Source organism: Pseudophryne corroboree, chromosome 10 (assembly GCF_028390025.1).
Source record: "Pseudophryne corroboree isolate aPseCor3 chromosome 10, aPseCor3.hap2, whole genome shotgun sequence".
In the NCBI taxonomy this organism is placed as follows: domain Eukaryota; kingdom Metazoa; phylum Chordata; class Amphibia; order Anura; family Myobatrachidae; genus Pseudophryne; species Pseudophryne corroboree.
This window is the reverse complement of record NC_086453.1, coordinates 55419303-55442430: the sequence shown is the minus strand read 5'-3', so window position 1 is coordinate 55442430 and position 23128 is coordinate 55419303. Positions and strand designations below refer to the sequence as shown.

General features: G+C 48.0%; 1 protein-coding gene across 1 annotated transcript in view; it reads left to right on the top strand.

Annotated features, from left to right (window-relative positions):
- The window catches only part of POLD1 (DNA polymerase delta 1, catalytic subunit), a 294557-nt gene that overhangs the window by 83759 nt on the left and 187670 nt on the right, over positions 1-23128 (top strand). The window contains exon 10 of the mRNA XM_063942417.1: positions 22064-22168. Coding sequence (XP_063798487.1) covers positions 22064-22168 — 105 coding nt within the window. The remainder of the gene's footprint in view (positions 1-22063; positions 22169-23128) is intronic.

Sequence of the window (23128 nt, the reverse complement as noted above, 5' to 3'; positions counted from 1 at the left end):
AAAGAGGCAAGAAAGTACGAGGTGCGTCCTTTCTTGCCAGGGGAGAGGAAAAAAAGCTGCATAATACAGCTAGTTCCCAGGAACAGAAGTCCTCCCCGGCCTCCACTAAATCCACCGCATGACGCTGGGGCTCCACAGGCGGAGCTAGGCCCGGTGGGGACGCGTCTCCGAAATTTCAGCCTCAAGTGGGTTCACTCTCGGGTGGATCCCTGGGCTATAGAGATTGTGTCTCAGGGCTACAAGCTGGAATTCGAAGAGATGCCCCCTCACAGTTACCTCAAATCGGCCCTGCCAGCTTCCCCCTTAGAGAGGGAAATAGTGTTAGCGGCAATTCACAAATTATATCTCCAGCAGGTGGTGGTAAAGGTTCCCCTCCTTCAACAGGGAAGGGGTTACTATTCGGCCATGTTTGTGGTACCGAAACCGGACGGTTCGGTCAGACCCATATTGAATTTAAAATCCCTGAACATTTACCTGAAAAGGTTCAAGTTCAAGATGGAATCGCTCAGAGCGGTCATCGCAAGCCTGGAGGAGGGGGATTTTATGGTGTCTCTGGACATAAAGGATGCTTACCTTCATGTCCCCATTTATCCACCTCATCAGGAGTACCTCAGATTTGTGGTACAGGATTGTCATTACCAATTCCAGACGGCACCGAGAATATTTACCAAGGTAATGGCGGAAATGATGGTGCTCCTGCGAGGCAAGGAGTCAAAATTATCCCATACTTGGACGATCTCCTCATAAAGGCGAGGTCCAGAGAGCAGTTGCTGATCAGCGTGGCACGCTCTCGGGAAGTGTTACAACAGCACGGCTGGATTCTGAATATTCCAAAGTCGCAGTTGATTCCTACGACTCGTCTGCCCTTCCTGGGCATGATTCTGGACACAGACCAGAAGAGGGTTTATCTCCCGATGGAGAAGGCTCAGGAGCTCATGACATTGGTCAGAGACCTATTAAAACCAAAACAGGTGTCGGTGCATCACTGCACGCGAGTCCTGGGAAAGATGGTGGCCTCATACGAGGCCATTCCCTTCGGCAGGTTCCATGCGAGGACCTTTCAATGGGATCTGCTGGACAAATGGTCCGGATCACATCTTCAGATGCATCGGTTAATCACCCTATCCCCCAGGGCCAGGGTGTCTCTCCTGTGGTGGCTGCAGAGTGCTCACCTTCTCGAGGACCGCAGATTCGGCCTTCAGGACTGGGTCCTAGTGAACACGGATGCAAGCCTCCGAGGGTGGGGAGCAGTCACACAGGGAAGAAATTTCCAAGGTCTGTGGTCAAGTCAGGAGACTTGTCTTCACATCAACATCCTGGAACTAAGGGCCATTTACAACGCCCTACAACAAGCGGAGACCCTGCTTCGCGACCGACCGGTGCTGATTCAGTCAGACAACATCACCGCAGTGGCTCATGTAAACCGCCAAGGCGGCACAAGGAGCAGGGTGGCGATGGCGGAAGCCACCAGAATTCTTCGCTGGGCGGAGAATCACGTAAGCGCACTGTCAGCAGTGTTCATTCCGGGAGTGGACAACTGAGAAGCAGACTTCCTCAGCAGGCACGACCTCCACCCGGGAGAGTGGGGACTTCATCAAGAAGTCTTCACGCAGATTGCAAGTCGGTGGGAACTGCCACAAGTAGACATGATGGCATCCCGCCTCAACAAAAAGCTACAGAGATATTGCGCCAGGTCAAGAGACCCTCAGGCGATAGCTGTAGACGCTCTAGTGACACCGTGGGTGTTCCAGTCGGTCTATGTATTTCCTCCTCTTCCTCTCATACCCAAGGTGCTGAGAATCATAAGAAGAAGAGGAGTGAGAACAATACTCATTGTTCCGGATTGGCCAAGAAGGACTTGGTATCCAGAGTAGCAAGAACTGCTCACAGAGGACCCATGGCCTCTGCCTCTAAGACAGGACTTGTTGCAACAGGGGCCCTGTCTGTTCCAAGACTTACCGCGGCTGCGTTTGACGGCATGGCGGTTGAACGCCGGATCCTAGCAGAAAAAGGCATTCCGGATGAGGTCATTCCTACGCTGATAAAGGCTAGGAAGGACGTGACGGCTAAACATTATCACCGTATATGGCGAAAATATGTTGCTTGGTGTGAGGTCAGGAATGCCCCTACGGAGGATTTCCAGCTGGGCCGTTTCCTTCACTTCCTACAGTCGGGAGTGACTTTGGGCCTAAAATTGGGTTCCATTAAGGTCCAGATTTCGGCCCTATCCATTTTCTTTCAAAAAGAACTTGCTTCTCTTCCTGAATTCCAGACGTTTGTGAAGGGAGTGCTGCATATTCAGCCCCCTTTTGTGCCTCCAGTGGCACCTTGGGATCTTAACGTGGTGTTGAGTTTCCTGAAGTCACACTGGTTTGAGCCACTTAAAACCGTGGAGTTAAAATTTCTCACGTGGAAGGTGGTCATGCTATTAGCCTTGGCTTCAGCTAGGCGTGTGTCAGAATTAGCGGCTTTGTCTCATAAAAGCCCCTATCTGGTTTTCCATATGGACAGGGCGGAATTGCGGACCCGTCCGCAATTTCTGCCAAAAGTGGGGTCATCTCGTGACTTGGAGGATTCCGAGTTACTGGATGTGGTCAGGGCTTTGAAGGTTTATGTAGCCAGAACGGCTAGAGTCAGGAAAACTGAGTCACTGTTTATCCTGTATGCACCCAACAAGCTTGGTGCTCCTGCTTCAAAGCAAACTATTGCTCGCTTGATCTGTAACACGATTCAGCAGGCTCATTCTACGGCTGGATTGCCGTTACCAAATTCGGTAAAGGCCCATTCCACTAGGAAGGTGGGCTCTTCTTGGGCAGCTGCCCGAGGCGTCTCGGCATTACAGCTTTGCCGAGCGGCGACTTGGTCGGGTTCAAGCACTTTTGCAAAATACTACAAGTTTGATACCCTGGCTGATGAGGACCTCATGTTTGCTCAATCGGTGCTGCAGAGTCATCCGAACTCTCCCGCCCGGTCTGGAGCTTTGGTATAATCCCCATGGTCGAAATTTGAAATTTCTCACTTGGAAAGTGGTCATGTTGTTAACCTTGGCATCTGCGAGGCGGGTGTCTGAATTGGCGGCTTTGTCTCACAAAAGCCCCTATCTGATTTTCCATGTGGATGGTGTGGGCTGGTATGTATCTTGCCCTTAGATTAACAAAAATCCCTTCCTCGTACTGTCCGTCTCCTCTGGGCACAGTTCTTTAACTGAGGTCTGGAGGAGGGGCATAGAGGGAGGAGCCAGTGCACACCCATCTTAAGTCTTTATAGTGCCCATGTCTCCTGCGGAGCCCGTCTAAACCCCATGGTCCTTACGGAGTCCCCAGCATCCTCTACGGACTAGGAGAAAAAGATTTACCGGTAGGTTTAAAATCTTTTTATCTGCATTGTATGTGCTAGTGTTGCAATCTGATTTTCCTTTCAAACTATCCTATATTCCTATCTCTGTTATTTCTCTACCCTGGGCCAGGGCTATTTCTCACAGCACATATTTGGCTGTGTTAGTCACATACCACTCTCTGACTAGTTATATCATAACATTTCAGAGTGTAAGAGCACCCATATTTGTTTTACTAACATGTCTAACAAAAAGGGACACAATCAAGCAGAGTCTGCTGTGTTGCTCTCATATAGAGTTTGCCTGGCGGGGTTATCTGCAGAGGATGTTCTACAAGATGGCCTCTGTGCTGTTATATACCTCCTAGCCAGTCCACACCTCCTGCCCCTATGCAGGGGCCTCCATGGGCGGCTTTCTCTAAACTTTTAGGTACTCTGGTGGACCGACTTGCGCCCCTCATGGGCCCCCCTATGTTACTGCTACCCAACATTGTACCAATAGTGAATCCACCGTGTCTACTCAGGTTCAGCAGCTAACGAAACTCTTGACTAGTCAAAAGGCCCTGACAGGGCATAGACATGCCACTGGTTCCTCTAGGGAGGCTACTTCATCCTTTTCAGTTCACTGTATTATCAGATGTGTTTTCTGAGGAGGAGGGTGATACTGCAACTCTTCCTGTCACAGACTCCTGTTCAGCAGAGGAGGAAGCCTTCATTCTGGTAGATGTACCTGCTTTAGTTGAGGCTATTAAACAGATCCTTCAACTCTCTGAAGAAGAACGCACACCTGTAGCTAAGAAAACTGATGTGGTTAAAAAGCAAATGATAATTAAATAAGAAATCCCACATTCTGATCATTTAATGGAAATTATACAGGAACCTTGGAACACTCCTGGTAAAAAGTTCCCTTTGTCTATGCGTGCATTAGCTCGCAATCCTCTTCCTGCAGCAGTGTGTACAATGTGGGAGACTCCGCCTCCGGTGGATTCTCATGTCACACGTCTGGTGGTGACGTCGACTTTGCCTGTCACAACAGTCTCCTCACTGAAGGAACCAACGAATAGACAATTATCTAAAATCTGTGTATTCTCTCACAGGGGCTATTCATAGGCCTACAGTGGCTGCTTCCTGGGACGCAAAGGCTATCGAAGCATTTTTACAGGCAATTGAAGAGGAATTGCCTTCAGATATGTGTGATGAATGCAGGATGTACCTAGATCATGTTAAGACAGCAACTGCTTACATTGGGGCAGCATTATCAGAGGCTGGAGTTCTAGCAGTAAAGGCGTCTGCAGCATTTGTGCTGTCACGACGTATTCTTTGGCTACGTTCTTGGAAAGTAGATTTGGATTTCAAGAAAAATTTGGAAAATCTACCCTTTACGGGCGACATTCTCTTTGGTGAAGAGCTGAATAAGATTGCGGCATCTTTGGAGGCTGCCAAAACGGAGTTTTTGCCCCTGACTCCTGCTCAGCGGGTCAAAAGTGCCACACTTTGTACCTTTTCTTCACAAGGAAAAGCGAAAAGACAGGTGTTTCCTAGAAAAATACACGCTGCAAAGCGCTCTTAAGCCCAAGGCCAAGCAATCCTGGGCTGCATGTCTGCCTATAGCGAAGCCCAACAAGCCTGCAGCCTGACGGGGACCCCGACTTCTGCACTTTGCGCAGGTTTGAACCACGACCACTTAAGATGTTTGGGCGCACGAGGTAGGCTCTCACGGTTAAGCCGTCTCATTCAAGGGACGCTCTCCTCATCAGTACTTCACAATGGGCCTTCCATCAGATCAGAAGAAGGCTCAGATACTGCAAAACAAGGTCAACTCAGGAGTGATAGTGCCGGTCCCTCAGTCCCAACAGGGCAGAGGCTACTCCTCGACCCTATTTCTGGTATCAAAGCCCAACTGGTCACAACGGCCAATTCCCAACCTTAAATGTTTCAACAAGTTTGTGAAAGTTTCCAAGTTTCGCATGGAAACTTTGCGATCCATATTTCTGGCCAAGGAACCTGGGGGCTGCATGGTTCCCCTGGCTATACAGGATGCATATCTGCATATTCCTATTGCACTCTCCCGCCAGCGATCCTGCGGTTTGCGATTTACAACCAACATTGTCCGTTCTAGGTACTGCCGTGTGGCCTAGCTACGGCACCCAGAATCTAGACCAAAGTCATGGCAGCACACCTCCATCATCAGGGTATCAGGATTCTCCCATACCTGGGCGATCTGCTAATCCTGGCGAACTCATACAACATTCTCATCAGTCATCTCCAAATTGTAATAACTTTTTTGCAACATCACGGATGGCTAATAAATTGGAAAAAGTCCTTTTTTACTCTGTCACTACGGATGTTACACTGGCGAGCACTTCTGGACTCTCAAAGTCAACAGCTTTTCCTATCACCAGACAAGATTTTGAAACTGAAGATCAAAATACATCACTTCCTTCACCGACCCCGAGTATCTGTGCTTTTGGCAATGCAAATACCTGGTCTGATGGCGTCAACATTCCACATGGTCGAATTCTCTCCGTTTCATTCTCGCTCTCCACAGCGACTGATTCTTTCCAGGTGGAGCGGTCAACCTCATCGCATCAAGTCACAAATGATAACTGTGACTCCGGAGGTTTGGCTTTCACTAACTTGGAAGTCCAGCAGCTGAAGAGCAGATGACACTTCTGGATCCCCACCTAGGTGTTGCTCACGACTGATGCCAGCCTTTGAGGCTAGGGTGCAGTAATCGAACAGCACTCGTTTCAGGAACAATGGAGCTTGCAGAGTCCCAATTTCCAATCAGTGTGTTGAAATTGAGAGTTGTGTACGATGCGTTGACTCTAGCCCGTGTTTTTCTCCACGTCAGACCACTTCAGGTTCAGTCAGACTACGCCACGACATTGGCATGTATCAATCATCAAGGCGGCACTTGCAGCAAGATGGCTATGCAAGAACTGTCAAAGATTCTCAGATGGGCCGAACGTCATCTACCGGCCATATCAGCGGTATTCATTTCAGACGTACTCAATTGGGAAGCGGACTTCCTCTGTCATCAGGATGTTCACGCTGGACAATGGGCTCTTCATCCAGAAGTCTTCCATCTCCTGGTGGCAGATGGGGCCTACCAGACGTGGATCTCAAGGCCTCACACCACAAAGTTCCGGTATTCAGATCCCGGTCCAGGGATTTTCAGGCAGCATTCGTAGACACTTTGTCAGTCCAGTGGACATTTTGTCTACCATACATCTTCCCCCCGATATCCCTTCTACCCCGGGTACTTCAGAAGTTCAAACAAGGAGGAAACCTCATTCTGGTATCCCCAGCGTGGCCGATATGGCATTGGTTCTCTGATCTCCAGGTCCTCTCCATAGGACAGCCCCTTCTACTTCCACAACAAACGGGACCTTCTGTCTCAGGGCCCGTGTCTCCATCCAGACCTGGCCCCATCTGTCTTTGACGGCGTGGCTCTTAAATCATCAGTCCTAAGAACAAAAGGATTCTCGAGAGCTGCGATTCAAATTATGCTTCAGCACGTAAAGCTGCCTCAGCATGAATCTATAATAGAGTATGGCATGCTTGCGTCACGTGGTGCGCTACCAATCGGTATGATGCAACGGTCTTTAAAATATCAAGAATTCTTGCATTTCTTCAATGAAGTTTTGATTTAGGCTTATGACTTACCTGACTCCAAAGTGCACGTCTCCATTGTCTGTCTTGCTGATGTACGCATATTCCTTCAGGGTGTCATCTGCACTCAACCTCCTTATATCCCTCCAGTAGCTCCATGGGATCTATCTGTTGTGCTGGATGCTCTTCAAGAGCCATTCTTTGAACCTTTAGAGTCAGCTGATCTCAAATGGCTCACGGCAAAAGTGCTGCTACTTGCTATTGCCAGAAGGGTGTCAGACCTAGGAGCCCTCTCCTGTCGTCTTCCCTTCCTGATTTTTCATCAAGACAGGGCGGTTCTCCGAACGAGGCTTGGTTACCTCCCTAAAGTGGTTTCTTCATTCCACCTTAATCAAGAGATTGTGGTTCCAGCCCTTGTCTTACCAGACTTTTCTGCAAAAGAACTTACTTTGTACAGTTGTGCTCATAAGTTCACAAACCCTAGCAGAATTTGTGATTTTCTGGCCATTTGTCAGAGATTATGAATGATAACTCACAAACTTTTCTTTCACTCATGGTTAGTGGTTGGGTGAAGCCATTTATTGTCAAACAACTGTGTTTATTCTTTTTAAATCATAATGACAACAAACTACCCAAATGACCCCGATCAAAAGTTTACATACCCCAGTTCTTAATACCGTGTATTGCCCCCTTTAACATCAATGACAGCTTGAAGTCTTTTGTGGTAGTTGTGGATGAGGTTCTTTATTTTCTCAAATGGTAAAGCTGCCCATTCTTCTTGGCAAAAAGCCTCCAGTTCCTGTAAATTCTTGGGCTGTCTTGCATGAACTGCACGTTTGAGATCTCCCCAGAGTGGCTCAATGATATTGAGGTCAGAAGACTGAGATGGCCACTCCAGAACCTTCACTTTATTCTGCTGTAGCCAATGACAGGTCAACTTGGCCTTGTGTTTTGGATCATTGTCATGTTGGAACATCCAAGTACGTCCCATGCGCAGCTTCCGGGCTGATGAGTGCAAATTTTCCTCCAGTATTTTCTGATAACATGCTGCATTCATCTTGCCATCAATTTTGACCAAGTTTCCAGTGCCTTTGTAGCTCACACATCCCCATAACATAAGCGATCCACCTCCGTGCTTCACAGGACTGGTGTACCTTTCATCATAGGCCTTGTTGACTCCTCTCCAAATGTAACGTTTATGGTTGTGGCCAAAAAGTTAAATTTTGGTCTCATCACTCCAAATGACTTTGTTCCAGAAGTTTTGTGGCTTGTCTCTGTGTTGTTTGGAGTATTGTAAGCGGGATGCTTTGTGGCATTTGCGTAGTAATGGCTTTCTTCTGGTGACTCGACCGTGCAGACCATTTTTCTTCAAATGCTTCCTTATTGTGCATCTTGAAACAACCACACCCCTTTTTTTCAGAGAGTCCTATATTTCAGCTGAAGTTATTTGTGGATTTTTCTTTGCATCCCGAACAATTTTCCTGGCAGTTGTGGCTGAAATTTCTGTTGGTCTACCTGACCGTGATTTGGTTTCCACAGAATCCCTTATTTTCCATTTCTTAATTAGAGTTTGAACACTGCTGATTGGCATTCTCAATTGCTTGGATATCTTTTTATATCCCTTTCCTAGTTTATACAGTTCAATTACCTTTTCCCGCAGATCCTTTGACAATTCTTTTGCTATCCCCATGACTCAGAATCCAGACACGTTAGTGCAGCACTGGATGAAAGATGCAAGGGTCTTTCAGGAGTCCAGAAACTCACTGACCTTTTATACACACACACTGATTACAAGCAACAGATCACAGGTGAGGATGGTTACCTTTTAGTAGCCATTCAAACCCGTTTGTGTCAACTTGTGTGCATGTTATCAGGCCAAAATCTCCAGGGTATGTAAACTTTTGATCAGGGTCATTTGGGTAGTTTCTGTTGTCATTATGATTTAAAAAGAGTAAACACAGTTGTTTGACAATAAATGGCTTCACTCAACCACTAACCATGAGTGAAAGAAAAGTTTGTGAATTATCATTCATATTCTCTGACAAACAGCCAGAAAATCACAAATTCTGCTAGGGTATGTAAACTTATAAGCACAACTGTATGTGGTGTCTGCGTTGACCGTACTAGTTACATCAGACGGTCTTATGCCCTGTTCATTCTTTTTGGATTTCACAAGCGTGGTTTGCCTGCTAATAAGCAGACGCTAGCCAGATGGATTAGAATGGTCATTGCACATGTTTTCAATCATGCTGACCTCCCGGTAACAGCTTCACATTCTACTCTGTCTGTAGGACCCTCATGGGCGGCACTCCATGGTGCGTCCGCCAAACAGTTGTGCAAGGTGGCAACATTGTCTTCTTTCCACACGTTTCTTAGATTTTATGCCTTTGATACATTTGCCTCCCAGGATGCTTCCTTTGGACGCCGGATTCTTTTATCCTCTTACGCGCATCCCCTTCCTTGGCATACTGCTTTAGGACATCCCCGATGTTCCCTGTGGAACCTATGAGCCTCTGGTTCCTTACTTCTGTCTGCAAGAATGTGTTCTTATATGCCTAACCTCTTTCTGGCGCAGGGTACACTGGGCTCCACAGGGAATGACATTGGGGTGTAGAGTAGGATCTTGATCTGAGGCACCAACAGGCTAAAAGCTTTGGCTGTTCCCAGAATGCATAGCACCGCCTCCTCTATAACCCCTCCTCTGTGCACAGGAGCTCAGTTTTGTAGTTTGTGCCTTGCAGTGCAGGCATACAACAGGGGGGCTGCTCCAGCAGCCCTGAGAAGAGCTTTTAAAGTGAAAAATGAAGACTTCAAGGGTTGCAGCAGAGGCACTGTAAGTGTTAGATGTTGGTCAGACGTCTCCTGCTGCAGCTCCATCACCTCCCCCAGTGGCGCTGTACACTCCCGCGCCCTGGTTGCCAGGTACCTACAGCGGAGGCTCCGGTTTCTCAAGTTAGTCCCCCCCCCCCCCACGCTGCTCTCCAGGATCGCGTGGCCACAATCAGGGAGGAGGTAAAGGGGTTCCCCAGACGAGATCCGCTGGACATTGCGATCCTGCGCGGCCGGTGGGAGACGGGCTGCGCGTGCTGGCGTGGACACTGTGGTAGTACAGGGACCCCACTAGACCACCAGGGCAAGGGCACATGTCGGTTTTGATTAAAAAAGAACACGTTTATTATATAGCCCACAGTACCTGGTGGTGAAGTCCAGCAGGGGGATAAGGCTTTGACCTTTAGCCTCTCCCCCAGCCCCAGGGCGCCATTTAGAGTAAATGTTCCTACCCTGGAGCTGCATATCTCTCTCTCCCTCACTCCCTGTCAGCGTATGGGCGCCATTAGGACAAGCTGAGCTGATTCTGGGACTGTTTGGCCAAATCCTCCTCTGTAAAGCCGCCTGCATGTCAGCGCTGTGCATTTTACAGGACACTTAAGTATTCTACATGTCTGCTGACAGTGTTAGTTAAGAAACAGTGCATTTAGTCAGGGTTATTTAGTACAAGTACCCTGTGATATACATCCAGTCTTTACTGCGCATTGTTATATCTATTGAGTGTATAGCTATACTTAGTACTACTCTGTATTGCTAGTCCAGTGCAGTGTTATTGCATGTCATAATTTCTGCATTGTACAATGTGACTGTGTGTGTGCATATAGCTGCTGTGTGACCTCCATTTCGTGTATCTCACTCAGATTGCTATCCCTATATTCTATAACCTGAGGGGGCTAAGTGTGTCCGGTTTATCATAATATAGGCAGTTCACAGGATATACTCGGTGTGTATTTTTCTCTGTGAATTTTAGTTACCATATACCTCTTGAATTCCCTGTTTGTGCTGTTACACTGCACAGGGGGTTCTTGTCAGGTATTGTGCTGCTGATATTGTACTGTGTTGCCTTGCATTGAGCTTTTGACTTTATCAGCTACATAGGGCAACGGTGCTGGGGCTGATCCCACACTGCGTGGTGTTGACGCTGCAGATACATTTGAGGATAACATAGTAGCTGAGGGTTCAGGTTCTGGGGGTTCCTTGCCCCCCAGTGGGATCGTAGCAAAGGGCGATCAAAATGACCCGCCTTGGGCTACCTTCTCCACGCTATTGAATATGCTGGTAACTAGATTAACGCCCCCTATGGGACCTCCTGTGCCGGTACAACCGCTTATGGTTCCCGCGGTTAACCAGCCATGGGCAGATCAGCTGTCTGCTCAGTTACAGCAATTGAACCAATCACTGACTACTCAGAAGTCTAACCCTCGCCCGCCTAAGACCAAAGGGTCCTCTAAGCGGGCCATTACTTCCTCACAATCCACCAACGTCCCAGACACCTCGTCTGATGATGATGGCATTTATACTGACCCCACAGATTCTGATCCTGGCGCTTCTGATGGGGAATCTGTTTTACAGGTGGATGTTCCTGACTTGTTGGAGGCTATCAGGCTCATTCTTCAAATTACTGATGACCCGGAGCCTGATGCTGCCCATAAGAAACCGGACAGATTTAAACGTCAGACAGTGGTTAAACAAGTTTTACCTCATTCTGACCATTTAGTTGACATACGTCTGGAGTCCTGGTAAAATCCAGGTAAGAAATTCACGCCTCACAAGAAGATGCTGGCTCACTATCCCCTCGCTGCGGAGCTAAGTAAAAATTGGCAGACACCCCTGCCAGTGGATTCGCAGGTGGCGCGGCTGGTGGTATCCTCAGCTCTGCCAGTAACTACCATCACGTCTCTGAAAGAACTGACGGATAAGCATGTGGAGGGTTGTTTAAAGGCGATTCACACCCCAGCAGGTGCCTCACATCGGCCCACCATTGCAGCAACATGGGCGGCGGAAGCTATTGAAGCGTGGGCTCAGGAGTTGGAAGCTGAGATGTCTTCTAACGCTTCTGATCATGCTAGACAATGCTTATCGTATATTGTCACAGCTTCTCATTACATTAAAGAGGCGGCTTCTGATGCCGGTATTCTGGCGGCCAAGGCTTCTACTACGTCCATACTGGCGCGCCGGATTCTATGGTTGCTGTCGTGGTCCGTGGATCTGGAGGTACTCCCTTTTAAGGGAGACCTCCTTTTCGGAGAAGACCTCAACAAGATTGTGGCTGACTTAGCTTCTGCTAAAACAGCTTGTCTACCTGGTACTTCTTCTTCGGTACCGAAGGCTGAGTACTTCCTTTCGCTCCTTTCATCCTTCAGGGAAAGCAAAGGGTCAGGCGTATCCGAAACAGGCTCGCACTTCCAAACCCAATAAGCCCAAACCCAACGGGCCTGGGCTGCCCATCAGCCTGCTTCCAAGACTGACAAGCCTGCCGCATGGCGGGGCGGCCCTCCCTCTGGGGGATCCCAGAGTGGGTGGCCGACTTCTAGGGTGTACCCAGGAATGGTTGAAGACCACTTCCGATGCCTGTGTACGGGAAGTAGTTACTCGAGGTTACGCCATATCCTTCAAAAATCGTCCCCCTCATCGATTTTGCCTGACAGACGCCCCTTCGGATCAGGTGAAGGCAAAAACTCTTCGGTGGCACAGTCCCTCCTGGACACAGGAGTGGTAGTACAGGTGCCTCTGGCTCAAAGAGGCAAGGGGTACTATTCATCACTGTTCCTAGTCCCGAAACCGAATGGGTCCTCCCGGCCCATTCTTAACCTCAAGTCCTTGAACAAATTTGGAAGGCCTCCCAGTTTCGTATGGAAACTCTTCACTCTATTGTTCTGGCCTTGGAACCTGGGGATTGTATGGTTTCCCTGGACATACAGGATGCTTACCTGCATATTCCCATTGCAATGTCGCATCCGCACTACCTGAGGTTTGCGGTTGGTAACCTCCATTACCAATTTCGGGCGTTACCTTTTGGTTTGACCACGGCTCCGCGAGTCTTCACCAAGGTCATGGCGGTAATGACGGCTGTACTCCACCGTCAAGGGGTCAGGATCCTACCATACTTTGGCGACTTGTTGATCCTGGCAAATTCCCCAGAAATTATCCTACACCATCTGGATCAGACTATCTCTAGTTTCTGCGAGCCCACAGGTGGATCATCAACTAGAAGAAATCTTCCCTGGTCCCTGATCAGAGCATGGTGCACCTGGGGGCCTTGTTGGACACTCACAATCAGCGGTTGTTCTTGTCTCAGGAGAAAGTCTTGAAGCTTCAGGAAAGGATTCCATACTTCATATCTCGTCCGCAAGTGTTGATACATTCGGCAATGCAAGTGCTAGGTCTCATGGTGTCTGCTTTCAACATGATGGAGTAAGCTCAATTCCATTCCAGCCCTTTGCAGAAACTGATTCTTGCCAAGTGGGATGGCCTGCTTCAGCGGATCAGGTTTCAAATGATCTCCTTGTCTCCGGAGGTCCGTATGTCACTGAGCTGGTGGCTTCAGGACCAACGATTGAGCAGGGATCGTCCCTTCTGGAACTCCAACTGGGTCCTTCTAACGACGGATGCCAATCTGAGAGTTTTGGGCGCGGTGTTGGAGCAACACTCCCTTCAGGGTCGGTGTACCAAGGGAGTAGCTCCCGATAAACATTCTGGAATTGTGGGCGGTGTTCAACTGAACTTGGCCCAGCATTTAATACAGAACAGACCTGTTCAAGTACAGTCGGACAACGCCACCACGGTGGCATACATCAATTATCAAGGCGTCACTCGAAGCCGCATGGCAATGAGGGAAGTATCGCAGATTCTTCAGTGGGCGGAACGCCATCTGGCAGCCATATCGGCAGTATTGATTCCAGGGTTCCTAAACTGGGAAGCGGACTTTCTCAGTCGTCAGAACGTACACGCTGAAGAGTGAAGCCTGCATTCAGAAGTGTTTCAACTCCTCGTGGACAGGTGGGGCCTACCAGATGTGGACCTGATGGCATCTCGACACAATCACAAGGTTCCGGTCTTCGGAGCAAGGACAAGGGATCCTCAAGCAGCGTTCGTGGACGCACTGGCAATTCCATGGAACTTTCAGCTGCCATACGTGTTCCCTCCGGTGTCACTCCTGCCCAGAGTAATAAGGAAGTTCAAGCAAGAAGGAGGACTCCTACTTCTGATCGGTCCTGCGTGGCCCCGACGGCATTGGTTCTCAGACCTTCAGGGTCTCTCAATAGAGCGTCCCCTTCTACTTCCGCAGCGTCCAGATCTCCTTGTTCAGGGCCCCTGTGTATATCAGGATTTAGCCCGGTTGGCTTTGACGGCGTAGCTCTTGAAGCTTCCGTCTTGAGGGCTAAAGGATTTTCTGAGGCGGTCATTTAAACCATGTTGAAGGCCCGGAAACCGGCTTCTGCTCGGATTTACTATAGGGTCTGGAATTCTTACATTGCTTGGTGCGCATCTAACAATCATGACGCTTACAAGTTTAGTACGGACAAACTTTTTGGCCTTTCTACAACAGGGCCTGGACTTCGTCTGGCCTCCATCAAGGTTCATATTCCTGCCCTGTCTGGTTCCAGAGAAAAATTGCGACTTTACCTGATGTTCATATGTTCACTAAGGGTGTGTTGCGGATTCAACCACCCTATGTCCCGCCTGTGGCCCCTTGGGACTTGTCGGTGCTTTTGGAGGAGTTGCAAGGGTCTCAGTTGGAGTCTCTTGAATCTGCAGACCTTAAGTGGCTTTCTCTTAAGGTATTGTTTCTGCTGGCCATTGCCTCTGCTAGACTTGTATCGGATTTGGGTGCCTTGTCTTGTAGTTCACCATATCTGATTTTTCACCGTGATCGGGCAGTTCTTAGAACACGTCCCGGGTATCTACCTAAGGTGGTGTCTGATTTCCACCTTAATCAGGAGATTGTGGTTCCGGACTTTGCATCTCCTGAATTGTCTTCCAAAGAGCGGTCTTTGGATGTGGTACGGGCTCTCTGTATCTACGTGAAGAGAACTGCCTCCATCAGGAAGTCGGATTTTCTCTTTGTTCTGTTTGGTTTTCACAAATGTGGCTGGCCTGCTCACAAGATTAGAATGGTGATTGCACATGCTTATCTACAGGCTGGCCTTCCAGCTCCTGCTACCATAAAGGCCCATTCTACTCGGTCGGTTGGACCTTCTTGGGCGGCACACCATGATGCGACCCTTAAACAATTGTGCAAGGCGGCTACGTGGTCCTCAGTGAACACGTTCATTAGGTTCTATGCCTTTGATATTTCCGCCTCCCAGGATGCTTCCTTTGGACGCCGGGTTCTTGTGCCCGCTACAGTGCTTCCCCACCCAGGAACTGCTTTAGGACATCCCCAATGTCATTCCCTGTAGAGCCCAGTGTACCCCGCAGCAGAAAACTAGATTTATGGTAAGAACTTACTGTTATATCTTTCTGTGAGGTACACTGATCTACACAGGTCCCCCACCCTGACGCACTTAGCTTCTTTGGGTTGGTGTGGCATTAGCCGCTGACACTTCTCCTGTCGTGAGAGTGTGGTGTATGTGGCTACTAACCGTTGTCTCTCTTCCTGCTACTGCATTGGGCTGGTTAACTAAAAACTGAGCTCCTGTGCAGGGAGACGGGGTTATAGAGGAAGCGGCGCTATGCATTCTGGGAACAGTCAAAGCTTTTAGCCTGTTGGTGCCTCGGATCAATATCCTACTCTGCACCCCAATGTCATTCCCTGTGGGGCCCAGTGTACCTCGCAGAAAGAGATTAAACAACGGTAAGTTCTTGCCATAAATCTCGTTTTCTCTCTCGTTTCCTCTTCCTGCTTTGAGCTGGTTAACAAAACTGGATGCCTGAGCATGAAGGTGGGGTTATAGGGTAGTAGAGCCGAGCATTCTGTGATACTCTTAAAGCTTAAACTGTTTGGTGCCCAGACTCTCATCCACCACCTACAGTACAACCCAGATGTTCCCTGTGGACCCTATGAACTTCGAAGAATGAGAGTTAACCAAGTTAAGTCTACCATAACTCTCTCCTTTTTTGGGTTTTTTTTTTCAGGCAATTCAATTAAAGCCTGTTTTTGTTTAGTTTTTTTGTTTTGTTTTTTTAATCCCAGTAAAATTTACCTGTTATCGTGCGAAAACACACAGGATCCAGGATAAGTTCTGCAATAGTGGATGCAAAAACAAGGCATTTATCTGGGATTTTGTTTCACCTACCTCCAGAGAGGTGAAACAAAATCTCTGATAATGCCGACTATCTGGCATAATTGAATTGATTCATGGTCTAGAGTCTCTTGGTTTAGACTCTAAACCAGGGGTTCTCAAACTCGGTCCTCAGGACCCCACACAGTGCATGTTTTGCAGGTAACCCAGCAGGTGCACAGGTGTATTAATTACTCACTGACACATTTTAAAAGGCCCACAGGTGCAGCTTATTATTTCACTTTTGATTCTGTGAGGAGACCTGCAAAACATGCACTGTGTGGGGTCCTGAGGACCGAGTTTGAGAACCTGTGCTCTAAACTAACCGATCAGATAATTGAAGGAATGCATTTGTAGGATGTTTAACGGTTTTATCGGTGAAACACTCACACCTATGCACTATACAATAAATTAGGCCGATCACCCGATTTATATTGTATAATATGTAATCTGGGTCTGGTTAATTCATATCCAAAATAATACCGTTAAAATGTTTTGTTATGTTTTATTGTTACAGTAGATCTCCCAAGGGGAAGTTTCTGCGTCTCAACTCTTGTGTAAATGCTTCATTGATCACTTTTAATACATTTTAATGTTTGTTTGTATAGTGTACACTTAGTCTTTGTTTAATGTTGTTACAACTTGCGATCACCTTTCACCACTTTGTTTTCTTGCCAATGATTGTTTATATAATGTCATGTTATTGGTCTTTGTAAAAGGCAGGTAATCCGGCCGATTACAGTGAGCTCTTTCACAGGAGCTGACGCTCAAATGGATGATCACATTTGCATTTGCTCTCCTGTTGGTGGTGGGGGAGGCAGGGGGCTATTGACCACCTGGAGCAAAGTCTACACAGCATTGTATGTAGGATACAAATATTACCATTCATTTTCTATTTTACCTTATGATGCATGACGCGCGCCCACTGGCAGCTATTCAAATATTCAGCATTTCAGCTCGCTACCCCCAGAGGTGGTGAGCTAAAATGCGCAAAAAGTGACCTGTTTGGTGGCCCAAACGGGACTTTTCATGTCACGCCCAATAATTTACGCACTAAACCTGACTGCTATGGGCGCGATCAGCGCTAAAACGGGACATTTGTATATCGCCCCCTGCGATCTCCCGTCACTTTAGACGATGGGAGATAGGGGGCGATAACATTTGACTCTTGCCCTAGGATTGGAATCCTAGCATAAACTATAAAATTTTGCATGTATATGGTTACTTGTATTATGACACTTATGATGCATTAGTCAGCAACCGGGTAACATTTTGAACTTCTAAATCAGATTGAAGAGTCATTGTATCCAAGAAAATCTTAGCTAAAATCACTTTTCATTTTAAGAAGCTTTACTAGAGCTAACTCCTGGGGGGGGGGTGTAGTATGGTTTGCCGGCGGCCAGGTTCCCGGTGGTCAGCACACCGGTGCCGGGATCCTGAGCGCCGGCATACAGACAGGAGGGCGAGCGCAAATGAGCCCCTTGCGGGCTCGCTGCTCTCACCATGCTGCGTGCACGGTGGCGCGTTACGCGTGCCACGCTATTTGTTCTCCCTTCAGGGGGGTCGCGGTCCCCCAAAAGGGAGAGTAGGTGTTGGTGTGTCGGGATTCTGGCACCAGTATACTGAGCGCCGGGATCCCAACAGCCCCTGGAAGTGGATTCCTGTAACAAAATGCCTCCTTTACGCTGTCCATTTCTAGTGTTCAGTCTAGCACCCTGCACTTGTCACAACCCGTGCAGTTCCTCTTTCCTGAGTGGAGTGTCGTGCTCTGCTTTGGTGCTTCCAGCGCACTCTGGTCTGTATCTCAGCGCTGAGATACAGACCAGAGTGTGCTAGAAGCACCAAAGCAGAGCGCGACACCCCAGCCAGGAGAGAGGAACCGAATGCTAGAATGAACACTGTTTCTCTTACGTCCTAGAGGGTACTGGGGATCCATTTAGTACCATGGGGTATAGATGGGTCAACTAGGAGCCATGGGCACTTTGAGAATTTGATAATGTGGGCTGGCTCCCCCCTCTATGCCCCTCCTACAAGACTCAGTTTAGAAAATGTGCGCGGAGGAGCCGGTCACGCGTATGGAGTCTCCTGAAGAGTTTTCTGCATTTATTTTTCTGTTTGTTATTTTCAGGCAGTACTGGATGGCACCAGCCTGCCTGCTTCGTGGTACTTAGCGAGGGGGACAGCCCAACCTCTTGAAGGGTTAATGGTCCCATTCCCCGCTGACAGGACACTAGCTCCTGAGGAAACTTTGCAAGCCCCACCACGGTGAGCGTACATTCCCGCAGCACTCCGCCACCCCTAACAGAGCCAGAAAAATGAAGAGTGGTGAATACTTAGCCGGCGTCCCAGATAGCGGCTCGCCGGCCATTATGGCGGCATGAGGGTATGGAGACGCACGGCTTCTAACCAGAGCGGACTGCGTCTCTAGACTCAGTATACAGTGCAGACGCACAGCTTCTGAGGGGGCGAACTGAGTCTCCGTACACTGTACACAGTACCCACACTGGCAAACACAGACTTAAACCGGTTATGGCTCCATTTTAAGCATTAAATTACCTCAGCCAGTATAAAAAAATGCAGGAAGACCGCACCCCATTGAGGGGGTGGAGCTTCACTATGAGCGGATCCAGCAGCTCACCAGCGCCATTTTTCCTCTGCAGTGGACACAGACGCTGACTGACAGTGACGCGCAGCTCCACCGGAGTGACTCCAGATTACCTCAGCGGTACCAGGGGGTCATAGGGGGGGGGGGAGTGATTATTAGTGTACTAAGTTCCCAATCTGGGTATTTAGTCTGCGACACGGCTAAACTTGGCATTAGCGATAAGGGCGCTGTGTGCTGGCTCCATCATATCTCTCTCTCTCCCTGGAAGGGCTCTTTGTGGGTTAATTGTGCTCTTAACCTTTTCCTGTGTGTGTGCTGTCACATTTACAATATGTCAGGCAAAGAGTGTGTTTCATGTACGGCAGTGTGTGCCTCTTCCCCAGGGGGCTCACTATTGTGTACTCAGTGTAGTGCACCTTCCCAGGCTAGCGGGACTGAACCAGCATGGCTGGATTCTATTAAAGGAATGATTTCCCATATTTCTACTAAATTGTCCCGAAAGAGACGCGATACTTAAGACAGTCTGTGGATGAGTTTATGAACAGAGACTCAGTCCCCAAACTAGCATCTCAGTCCCATACCATTTGTCCGCAATAACGTACTCTGACTCTGATCAAGGGTCAAACATGGAGGAAGGGGAGGTGGACTCAGAAGGGGGGGTTGCTGCTCTGTCACAGGGAATAAAGGCTCTTATAGAAGCTATCAGAGACGTTGTGCAAATTCCTGATAAGGTGACAGAGGAGTGTGTGGAATCTTATTTTAATGTAAAAAAAGAAGTCCTCAGTCACTTTTCCTGTGTCAAAGGAGCTGAATACCTTGTTTGAAGAACCGTGGGTTAATCCTGATAGGAAATTTCAAATCCCTAAAAGGTTACTCTCATCCTTTCCTTTTCCTCCTGAGGATAGGAAAAAATGGGAAAATCCACCAATAGTGGATGCATCAGTATCCAGACTGTCACGGAAAATAGTGTTGCCTGTCCCTGGTGCAGCCTCCCTGAAAGACACGGCTGATCGTAGAATTGAGACCACGCTCAAATCCTTGTATACAGCTGCTGGGTGGCCCCACCATAGCATGTGCGTGGATTACTAAAGCCATTGCTAAATAGTCAGGTAACCTAATTGAAGGGTTGAATTCCTTAGCTAGGGGGGAGATTGTGTTACTCCTGCAACATATACAGGACTCTGCGAGCTTTATGGTGGAAGCCATGAAAGAAGTAGATCAACTTTCTGGAACTCAGGGCTATATACAATGGCTTTCTGCAGGCTCATATCTTCTTTACGATCAGGCCATTCAGGTCTAGTCGGACAATGTGACGGCAGTGACATACATAAATCGACAGGCGGAACGAAAAGCAGAATCGCAATGTCAGAGGTGTCAAGAATTCTCCTCTGGGCAGAAAAACACGCTGTGGCGTTGTCAGCGGTCTTCATTCCGGGAGTAGACAACTGGGAACCAGACCTGCACCCGGGGGAGTGGGGCCTTAACCCGGAGGTGTTCAGGTGCGTGACACGTCGGTGGGGATATCCACAAATCGACATGATGGCCTCTCGTCTCAACAAGAAGCTCAAGTGGTATTGTTCCAGGTCGAGAGACCCACAGACAGTGGTGGTGGACGCTCTGACGACACCATGGGTCTATCCGATGGTGTTTCCCCCACTTCCTCTGATCCCAAGAATTCTGAAAAGAATAAAAAGGGAAAAGGTTTAAGCAATTCTCACTGCTCCGGACTGGCCAAGAAGGGCCTGGTACGCGGACCTTCTGGAGTTGCTCCTCGAAGATCCGTAGCCTCTACCTCTTCGTGAGGATCTTCTGCAGCAGGGCCCGTTCGTCTATCAAGACTTACCACGGCTACATTTGACGTCATGGAAGTTGACCGGCTGATTCTAGCCAGGAGAGGCATCCCTGATAAGGTCATCCCGACTATGAGCCAAGCCAGGAAGGATGTAGCGTCAAAACATTACCACTGTATTTCGAAGAAATAAGTCTCTTGGTGTGAGAGCAGAAAATATTCTGCAGTGGAATTTCATCTGGGACGTTTCCTGCTTTTTCTGCAGTCGAGTGTGGATATGGGCCTACGTCTGGGCTCCATAAAATCCAGGTTTCGGCCTTATCCATTTTCTTTCAGAAACAATTGGCTTCTCTTCCTGAGGTACAGACGTTTTTGAAAGGTGTTCTGCACATCCAACCTGCCTTTGTGCCTCCAACGGCACCTTGGGATCTCAATTTGGTGCTGCAGTTCCTCCAATCAGACTGGTTTGAACCGTTACAGGAGGTAGACGTAAAGTATCTTTCGTGGAAGACCGTCACACTGTTGGCCTTGGCTTCAGCAAGACGTGTGTCGGAGTTGGGGGTGTTGTCTCACAAGAGCCCCTATTTAATTTTCCATGAGGACAGAGCTGAACTCAGGACTCATCAGCAATTTCTTCCTAAGGTGGTGTCTGCGTTTCACATCAACCAACCTATTGTGGTTCCGGTTGTTACCCGGTTGTTACCGACATGTCTGTTACTACAAAGTTTTTGGATGTTGTAATGGCTTTGAAGGTGTATGTGAAGAGAACAGCTCGTCACAGGAAGTCATACTCACTGTTTGTTCTTTACGATCCCAATAAGATTGGGTGTCCTGCTTCAAAGCAGTCAATTCTGTGCTGGATAAGCACAGAATTGCTTATCCAGCACAGCTTGCTTTATTCCACTGCAGGATTGCCGGTTCCTGAATCTGTACAAGCCCACTCGACTAGTTCAGTGGGTTCTTCTTGGGTGGCTGCCCGGGGTGTCTTGGCCTTACAGCTCTGCTGAGCAGCTACTTGGTCAGGTTCAAACACGTTTGCAAAGTTTTACAAGTTCGATACTTTGACCAAACTGAAGGTCCACAGAGGCCAATCAGTTCTGCTGGAACCTCAACACTCTCCCACCCGGTGTGGGAGCTTTGGTACTTCCCCATGGTACTAAATGGATCCCCAGTATCCCCTAGGACGTAAGAGAAAATAGAATTTTAATTACGTACCGGTAAATCCTTTTCTCGTAGTATGTAGAGGATAGTGGGTGCCCGCCCGGTGCTTCGTTTTTCCTGCACTGTTACTTAAGTATTGTTGTTTGGTTCAGCTGTTCCTGTTTCAAGTTTGGTTAGCATAGCTTTCGTCTTGTTTGTGTGTGCTGGTTCGGAATCTCACCACTATCCTTTTATATCCTTTTCTCAAAATATGTCTGTCTCCTCGGGCACAGTTTCCTAGACTGAGTCTGGTAGGAGGGGCATAGAGGGAGGAGCCAGCCCACACTATCAAATTCTTAAAGTGCCCATGGCTCCTAGTGGACCCGTCTATACTTCATGGTACTAAATGGATCCCTAGTATCCTCTACGGACTACGAGAAAAGGATTTACCGGTAGGTAATTAAAATCTTATTTTTCATGGCAAGCAGTGTGATGACCTGTTTTTTTTTGTTTTGTTTTCCCACGTAGGCCTGGTCAGAGTTTGTGCGCATCATAGATCCAGATATTATAACCGGCTACAACATTCAGAATTTTGACTTGCCGTATCTTATCAACCGAGCGCAGACACTGAAGGTAATGTGGGTGGTGTATTGTGTGTCTTCCGATCTGTACTTAGTACATACAAAGGGTGTGCAGTAAGTTTCTGGATGCACAAAAAGTATATTTACAAACAAAGTGAAACCTAGCGCCCCCTCCTGCGGGAAGGGGTGGTTAGGTTTAGGCACCACCTGGGAGGTTCAGGTTTAGGCTGTGGGAAGGGAAGAGTTAGGTTTAGGCTTCTAGAAGGGAGGTTTAGGGGGCCAATGGGGGAAGGTAAGTATACTTACCTTCCCCTGTCGGGATTATGATCACTCTGATACCACGGTTGGTATTTTAGCTTAAATAGGAGAGCTGCTATGAGGTTTTGAAAATATGCTGGTTTTGCATTTTTGACAGATTTTGGAAAACTTTACCTAGCCATAATTTGTAAATGGCATGAGATATTTAAATAATATTTTGTATTTTTCTTAGTCTACATATATACTCTCCACATACCACGTTTTATCAAAATCTGAGCTGGTGAGGTAAAATCAGTGTGTTGATTTGACACGGAATGACCCCATTGTTCTAACACATTAATAAATCCAGCATTTCCCAAACTCTGCCATTACACCCCAGATTTTAAGGATATACATCATAGGTTCTCAAACTCGGTCCTCAGGAGCCCACACAGTGCATGTTTTGCAGGTCTCATCACAGAATCACAAGTGAAATAATAAGCTGCACCTGTGGGCCTTTTAAAATGTGTCAGTGAGTAATTAATACACCTGTGCCCCTGCTGGGTTACCTGCAAAACATGCACTGTGTGGGCTCCCGAGGACCGAGTTTGAGAACCTATGATATACATGCTTGAGCAATTTGATTTAACTATCTGGGCACAGGCATGTTTATCCTTAAAACCTGGACTGTAATGGCAGTTTGAAAAACTCTGGATTAATTCAAGCCACAAAGAATTCTGTGGGAAAAGTGGCCCTACCTAGCACTATAAAGGTG